Source organism: Oncorhynchus masou, chromosome 20 (assembly GCF_036934945.1).
Source record: "Oncorhynchus masou masou isolate Uvic2021 chromosome 20, UVic_Omas_1.1, whole genome shotgun sequence".
Taxonomy (NCBI): domain Eukaryota; kingdom Metazoa; phylum Chordata; class Actinopteri; order Salmoniformes; family Salmonidae; genus Oncorhynchus; species Oncorhynchus masou.
The window spans coordinates 30,690,914-30,699,665 of NC_088231.1; the positions used below are offsets into that span (position 1 = coordinate 30,690,914).

Consider the following 8,752-nt stretch of genomic DNA (forward strand, 5'->3'; position numbering starts at 1 on the left):
ACGGAACTTAGACCCCGCCTCCTCCCTGCGCTGGGAGCTCCGCCTGCTCTCCTCCCCTCCTCCTCCTCCTGATCGCCGGTTCTTCACTCTGGAACCGTTCCCCAGTGGAACCTCTTTCTCTTGGTTCTCCTTCCCCTCATCAGACCCTACGGACCGCAGCTCCATCCCCTCTCCCCCTCCCCTCTCCCTGCTACTCCCACTGCGGCGTCGTCCCCTCTTGGCTTTCTCCCTGCTCCAGCTTCTGGCCTCCCGCCCCGCCTTCCCGTCAGACGAGGAATCAGATTCAGGAGGGGCGGCGCTACGGTGGCGGGGGTGTTCCCCTCTCCTCTCCCTCCTCCTCTCCCCTCTCCTCTCCCCTCTCCTCTCCCTCCTCTCTCCGATGCGGTCAGAGCTGCGGTCACTGCGGTCGTCACTGTGTTGGACCGGTTCATCTTGTGCGGTCGCTGGGGCATCGGGGGCGGAGCAGGAGTCTCTCTTCCTGTTTGGTTTCTTCTTCTTCCTGGTTTGGCCCTGCTGGGAGGAGCCTAAGGCGGTCTGAGAGGAGCCTAATGCCGCGCCGCTCAGCTTCATCACTGCTGTGTCACAACCTTCCTCTACATGACCCAGTGGCACCGGCCTATACACACACACACACACACACAGAGACACAGGGAGACACACACCCACACACTCGGGAAACAGACAGAGAGATGAAAAGACAGTATGAGGGAAACTGTATCCCCGGGTAACACTATCCCCGGGTAACACTATCCCCGGATAACACTATCCCCGGGTAACACTATCCCCGGGTAACACTATCCCCGGGTAACACTATCCCCGGGTAACACTATCCCCGGGTAACACTATCCCCGGGTAACACTATCCCTGGGTAACACTATCCCTGGGTAACACTATCCCTGGGTAACACTATCCCTGGGTAACACTATCCCCGGGTAACACTATCCCTGGGTAACACTATCCCTGGGTAACACTATCCCTGGGTAACACTATCCCTGGGTAACACTATCCCTGGGTAACACTATCCCTGGGTAACACTATCCCTGGGTAACACTATCCCTGGGTAACACTATCCCCCTGGGTAACACTATCCCGGGTAACACTATCCCCGGGTAACACTATCCCTGGGTAACAGTATACCCGGGTAACACTATCCCTGGGTAACACTATCCCTGGGTAACACTATCCCTGGGTAACACTATCCCTGGGTAACACTATCCCTGGGTAACACTATCCCTGGGTAACACTATCCCTGGGTAACACTATCCCTGGGTAACACTATACCTGGGTAACAGTATCCCTGGGTAACACTATCCCTGGGTAACACTATCCCTGGGTAACACTATCCCTGGGTAACACCAGACCTGGCTGTAACACCTGACCTGAGGTAACAGACCAGGCTGTCAACACTGATGGGCCAGCAAGAGGAATCAACCAGCTGGGGAACAGTATCCCAGACCAGGCTGTCAGCTACCTGATGGGCCAGCTAACACTATCCCTGAGGAATCAAGACACTGTCCCTGATGGGCCAACTAGAGGAATCAACCAGACCAGGCTGTTAGCTACCTGATGGGCCAGCTAGAGTAATCAACCAGACCAGGCTGTTAGCTAACCTATGGGCCACAAGAGGAATCAGTAGACCAGGCTGTTAGCTACCTGATGGGCCAGCTGAGGAATCAACCAGACCAGGCTGTTAGCTACCTGATGGGCCAGCTAGAGTAATCAACTAGACCAGGCTGTTAGCTACCTGATGGGCCAGCTGAGGAATCAACTATCCCAGGCTGTTAGCTACCTGATCCAGCTGAGGAATCAACAGACACCTGGGTAGCTACCTGATGGGCCAGCTAGAGGAATCAACCAGACCAGGCCCTACCTGATGGGCCAGCTAGAGGAATCAACTAGACCAGGCTGTTAGCACCTGATGGGCCAGCTGGGAATCAACAGATCCAGGCTGTAACACCTATGGGCCAGCTGAGGAACACTATCCCAGGCTGTAAGCTACCTGATGGGCCAGCTGAGGAATCAACCAGACCAGGCTGTTAGCTACCTGATGGGCCAGGTAGAGGAATCAACCAGACCAGGCTGTTAGCTACCTGATGGGCCAGCTAGAGGAATCAACCAGACCAGGCTGTTAGCTACCTGATGGGCCAGCTAGAGGAATCAACCAGACCAGGCTGTTAGCTACCTGATGGGCCAGCTAGAGGAATCAACCAGACCAGGCTGTTAGCTACCTGATGGGCCAGCTAGAGGAATCAACCAGACCAGGCTGTTAGCTACCTGATGGGCCAGCTAGAGGAATCAACCAGACCAGGCTGTCAGCTACCTGATGGGCCAGCTAGAGGAATCAACCAGACCAGGCTGTTAGCTACCTGATGGGCCAACAAGAGGAATCAACCAGACCAGGCTGTTAGCTACCTGATGGGCCAACAAGAGGAATCAACCAGACCAGGCTGTTAGCTACCTGATGGGCCAGCAAGAGGAATCAACTAGACCAGGCTGTTAGCTACCTGATGGGCCAGCTAGAGGAATCAACTAGACCAGGCTGTTAGCTACCTGATGGGCCAACAAGAGGAATCAACCAGACCAGGCTGTTAGCTACCTGATGGGCCAGCAAGAGGAATCAACCAGACCAGGCTGTCAGCTACCTGATGGGCCAGCTAGAGGAATCAACCAGACCAGGCTGTCAGCTACCTGATGGGCCAACAAGAGGAATCAACCAGACCAGGCTGTTAGCTACCTGATGGGCCAGCAAGAGGAATCAACTAGACCAGGCTGTTAGCTACCTGATGGGCCAGCTAGAGGAATCAACCAGACCAGGCTGTTAGCTACCTGATGGGCCAGCTAGAGGAATCAACCAGACCAGGCTGTTAGCTACCTGATGGGCCAGCTAGAGGAATCAACCAGACCAGACCTACCTGATGGGCCAGGAGGAATCAACCAGACCAGGCTGTTAGCTACCTGATGGGCCAGCTAGAGGAATCAACCAGACCAGGCTGTTAGCTACCTGATGGGCCAGCTAGAGGAATCAACCAGACCAGGCTGTTGATAAAACTTTTTGCGTCATAATAATATACCAATTTTGGGGGTCGTAATCAATGCAGAAAGGGGGCAGAAACTGTCTACATTTGTGGACAAGATGCTGAGGGACTTGATACTGCTAAACTTTTGGTCATAGAGAGGGCCCACAGAACTGCAGCCCAGAGCAGGCCCGGTTTGAAGGACACACAGAGGCCCATAGAACCGCACCTGCAGCCCACAGCAGGCCTGGAGCGAAGAACACACATAGGCCTATAGATCCGCACCTGCAGCCCAGAGCAGGCCCGGGGTGAAGGACACACAGAGGCCCATAGAACCGCACCTGCAGCCCAGAGCAGGCCTGGAGCGAAGGACACACAGAGGCCTATAGAACCGCACCTGCAGCCCAGAGCAGGCCTGGAGCGAAGGACACACAGAGGCCCATAGAACCGCACCTGCAGCCCAGAGCAGGCCTGGAGCGAAGGACACACAGAGGCCTATAGAACCGCACCTGCAGCCCCGAGCAGGCCTGGAGTGAAACACACAGAGACCCAGCGCTATCATCGCACACCTTCTCAAAGAAACAGGTTATAATGAAGGTTATAAAGATTGCGCCGGGATCAGGAGAGAACTGGCAGCCCAAAAACATCACAAACTCTCTGATGTTTCCTGCGAAGCTGCGCGTCACCCATGAGAGTAAGACCCACGTCTTAGATTCTGGACCTGATGCCGAGTCCTTCCTGCGCTCCGTTGGGATTACACCACCATCCAGATCCGAGGACAGGGTCCGGAAAAGTTTCCCGACTATGTGGCAAATTGTTATGCCCAGAAGGAGTGAGAGACAGGACCCAAGGCCTAAGAAGTAGCCTCAATCCACGGCGGAACACTGTCCAGTCCACATTGACTACTGAAGCGACCCCTTCTTCTCCATAAGAACTGGAAACTTCCTGGATTTGTGCTCATCATTGGGATCTTATTGTGGGACTAAATCATTAACCTTTGCCCTACAGTTTGTTGGGATGAGAAGGTGCAGATATCAGAGGAGAGCTGGGGAAACATATGGAAAACATAAAGACACTACATGGACCCAAACAAGGGAGTTTCAATTCAAAGTGCTACGTCGTTTTTATGAGCCCTGATAAACTGAAATGTGTAACAAAATGCTGGAAAAATGAACATGCACCTTGAAAAGATATGTGGTTAGGTCTATGTGGGGAACTGACATGGAGAGAATTACATCAATCTTGCAACATAGACAAGGTGGCGCCAGGTGGCGTGTGGCAAACTTTAAACGACACTTTTTATGGATATCTTTAAGAAATGGCTTTCTTCTTGCCACTCTTCCATAAAGGCCAGATTTGTGCAATATACGACTGATTGTTGTCCTATGGACAGAGTCTCCCACCTCAGCTGTAGATCTCTGCAGTTCATCCAGAGTGATCATGGCTGCCTCTTGGCTGCATCTCTGATCAGTCTTCTCCTTGTATGAGCTGAAAGTTTAGAGGGACGGCCAGGTCTTGGTAGATTTGCAGTGGTCTGATACTCCTTCCATTTCAATATTATCGCTTGCACAGTGCTCCTTGGGATGTTTAAAGCTTGGGAAATCTTTTTGTATCCAAATCCGGCTTTAAACTTCTTCACAACAGTATCTCGGACCTGCCTGGTGTGTTCCTTGTTCTTCATGATGCTCTCTGCGCTTTTAACGGACCTCTGAGACTATCACAGTGCAGGTGCATTTATATGGAGACTTGATTACACACAGGTGGATTGTATTTATCATCATTAGTCATTTAGGTCAACATTGGATCATTCAGAGATCCTCACTGAACTTCTGGAGAGAGTTTGCTGCACTGAAAGTAAAGGGGCTGAATAATTTTGCACGCGCAATTTTTCAGTTTTTGATTTGTTAAAAAAGTTTGAAATATCCAATAAATGTCGTTCCACTTCATGATTGTGTCCCACTTGTTGTTGATTCTTCACAAAAAAATACAGTTTTATATCTTTATGTTTGAAGCCTGAAATGTGGCAAAAGGTGGCAAAGTTCAAGGGGGCCGAATACTTTCGCAAGGCACTGTATGGGTGTGAAGGTGTCAGAGTTCCTGACATATCGTATGGGTCTTATCCTGTCATGTATGGGCTTTTTGTTTGTTTCTGTTGTTTTGTGTGGCTTAATCTAAATTGTATACTTGTTCAGACTCTTGAAATATTTGCTCCATACAGCCAAAATCTAACCTTAACATGTGACTGTAACTACGCTCCTTAGTAAAGACAGAGAAGATATGTTGTGTATGTATGGTACGTGTTCTTTATGGGCTCTTTAATAAACGTTTTGAGGAAACGTGTCATTCAGTACAACTTAGCAAACGTTCAAGCCAACTGAAGGCACCACTGGGTAACAGTCTCACCTGCAGATGTCCTGAGAGGAGGGAGTTGTCCTGGAAACACTGCCAGGAGCCAATCCTGTTGTAGAACTGCTGGCCTGGAACAACCAATCACAGCACATGTCTTCACCTCTAACCAATCAGTAGTGACTGCTGTCGACCAATCAAACAACAACCAATCAATACCTTCAAGACGTTGCTGGATCGACTACCTGACCGACCTGGACCTTTAGTACTCTGGAGGAGTGGGAGAGAGAGAGAGAGCAAGAGAGAGAGAGACGGGGTTAATATCAGACTGTATATCTAGTATGTTCTGTACAGAAATGTCTGTATTCAGAGGTATAGATTTTACAGTCAGGAGAAATGTCTATATTCAGAGGTACATCTTTTACAGTCAGGAGAAATGTCTATATTCAGAGGTATAGATTTTACAGTCAGGAGAAATGTCTGTATTCAGAGGTATAGATTTTACAGTCAGGAGAAATGTCTATATTCAGAGGTATAGATTTTACAGTCAGGAGACAATGTCTGTATTCAGAGGTATAGATTTTACAGTCAGGAGAAATGTCTATATTCAGAGGTATAGATTTTACAGTCAGGAGAAATGTCTATATTCAGAGGTATAGATTTTACAGTCAGGAGAAATGTCTGTATTCAGAGGCACATCTTTTACAGTCAAGAGACATGTCTATATTCAGAGGTATAGATTTTACAGTCAGGAGAAATGTCTATATTCAGAGGTATAGATTTTACAGTCAGGAGAAATGTCTATATTCATTCTATGAAGTCTCACTCCTCTACTCTCAATAACATTTGTACAAAAATGTATAGTTAGACTCTTTAATTTTCACATGAGTAGAGGAGCAGTATACCCTGTTGCAAACAGTTTGACCTTTTCAAAATAAATATAAAATAGTTTGACAACCCTGTTTGTAAGCTTTTAAGTTGGATGTGTCATGATATGGTGATAGGTTTGCAAAACGGGTCAACTTTCAACACCTCTATGTCCTAAATGTATGGAAGGTTTTGTTGAAATCAAAAGGAATGCTGTCAAAAAGGAATTGAATTCAAATAGATTTACCCTCAGGACAGAGAGCCAACACACACTACTGGGTATAGATAGGAAGATATAGAATAACCCCCCCCCTCAGGACAGAGAGCCAACACACACTACTGGGTATAGATAGATAGAAGATATGGGTATAGAAGGAACCCTCCCTCAGGACAGAGAGCCAACACACACTACTGGGTATAGATAGGAAGATATAGAAGAACCCTCCCTCAGGACAGAGAGCCAACACACACTACTGGGTATAGATAGGAAGATATAGAAGAACCCTCCCCCTCCTCAGGACAGAGAGCCAACACACACTACTGGGTATAGATAGGAAGATATAGAATAACCCTCCCTCAGGACAGAGAGCCAACACACACTACTGGGTATAGATAGGAAGATATAGAATAACCCTCCCCTCAGGACAGAGAGCCAACACACACTACTGGGTATAGATAGGAAGATATAGAAGAACCCTCCCTCAGGACAGAGAGCCAACACACACTACTGGGTATAGATAGGAAGATATAGAATAACCCTCCCTCAGGACAGAGAGCCAACACACACTACTGGGTATAGATAGGAAGATATAGAATAACAGAGAGCCAACACACACTACTCCCTCCCCTCAGGACAGAGAGCCAACACACACTACTGGGTATAGATAGGAAGATATAGAACCCTCCCTCAGGACAACCACACACTCCCTCAGGACAGAGAGCCAACACACACTACTGGGTATAGATAGGAAGATATAGAATAACAGAGAGCCTCCCCCTCAGGACAGAGAGCCAACACACACTACTGGGTATAGATAGGAAGATATAGAAGAACCCTCCCTCAGGACAGAGAGCCAACACACACTACTGGGTATAGATAGGAAGATATAGAATAACCCTCCCCTCAGGACAGAGAGCCAACACACACTACTGGGTATAGATAGGAAGATATAGAAGAACCCTCCCTCAGGACAGAGAGCCAACACACACTACTGGGTATAGATAGGAATAGATATCCCTCAGACAGAACCACACTACCCCTCCCTCAGGACAGAGAGCCAACACACACTACTGGGTATAGATAGGAAGATATAGAAGAACCCTCCCTCAGGACAGAGAGCCAACACACACTACTGGGTATAGATAGGAAGATATAGAATAACCCTCCCTCAGGACAGAGAGCCAACACACACTACTGGGTATAGATAGGAAGATATAGAAGAACCCTCCCTCAGGACAGAGAGCCAACACACACTACTGGGTATAGATAGGAAGATATAGAATAACCCTCCCTCAGGACAGAGAGCCAACACACACTACTGGGTATAGATAGGAAGATATAGAATAACCCCCCTCAGGACAGAGAGCCAACACACACTACTGGGTATAGATAGGAAGATATAGAAGAAGATATAGAAGAACCCTCCCTCAGAACAGAGAGCCAACACACACTACTGGGTATAGATAGGAAGATATAGAATAACCCTCCCCTCAGGACAGAGAGCCAACACACACTACTGGGTATAGATAGGAAGATATAGAATAACCCCCCCCACACACACAGCAGAAAGGACCCACAGTTCATTCAGAGAGCTCCACAGAGTCTGTGTTCAGGTTAAGGTCAGGGCTAGGGGGTCAGATGTTATAGGTCAGGGGCTTACCTCGGTCTTGTCTTTGGAGCGAGCGGCGCTCCGGCCGTTATTGGCCATCTCCCGAGCGGGGACCACAGAGATCTGCTGCACCGGCATCCTTACTGCGTTCCCAGATCTCTCCTCTCTCTGAACTCACTCCGTGTGTGTACAGCGGTAATCCACTCGGTGTTCCACAGGTCCGGAACTCAGAGAACAGAATAGCGGAATGGGATCAGATCACCGTGGAAACGGACAGAAGGCTCTGGACGGCAGGGTGTCAGATCGTCATGCCAACTCAGAAGTCAACAACACCCCTCCACCCCCAGAGAGATGGAGAGAGGGAGGGAGAGAGATAATAGATTAATCTGAAACAGCTGTGATGGTAACTGGGGAGGAACAGGTGAGTGTCTGGCTGAGGGGGAGGAGACTCAGGGTGCTGGGTCAATCAGCATATGGCCCGTCAGGCTTAACGCTCAAATTAGCCTGACTACTGATAATCAGCTTACACACACTGGTTACCTAGCCCTTAAAACAAGCCCAGTCCTTCCAGTTTGATGCTCAGTCTAGTCCAAAACGATCTCACCCAAACCAGCAGCATAGACAGACATTTGTTGGCGGGTGGGCCCTAACCCTAACCAGCAAATGACAATCAGATGATCTAGAATGACAATCAAA

At 48.9% G+C, this 8,752-nt stretch overlaps 1 protein-coding gene across 1 annotated transcript in view; it reads right to left on the reverse strand.

Annotated features, from left to right (window-relative positions):
• Nucleotides 1-8,194, reverse strand: part of LOC135506632 (E3 ubiquitin-protein ligase MARCHF7-like) — a 57,067-nt gene extending 48,873 nt beyond the window's left edge. The window contains exons 1-4 of the mRNA XM_064925951.1: nt 8,108-8,194; nt 3,524-3,541; nt 3,300-3,373; nt 1-616 (exon numbers count right to left, since the gene is read on the reverse strand). The exon at nt 1-616 is cut by the window's left edge and continues 173 nt beyond it. Of these exons, the coding sequence (XP_064782023.1) occupies nt 1-616; nt 3,300-3,373; nt 3,524-3,541; nt 8,108-8,194 (795 nt within the window). The remainder of the gene's footprint in view (nt 617-3,299; nt 3,374-3,523; nt 3,542-8,107) is intronic.
• Nucleotides 8,195-8,752: the final 558 nt, after the last annotated feature.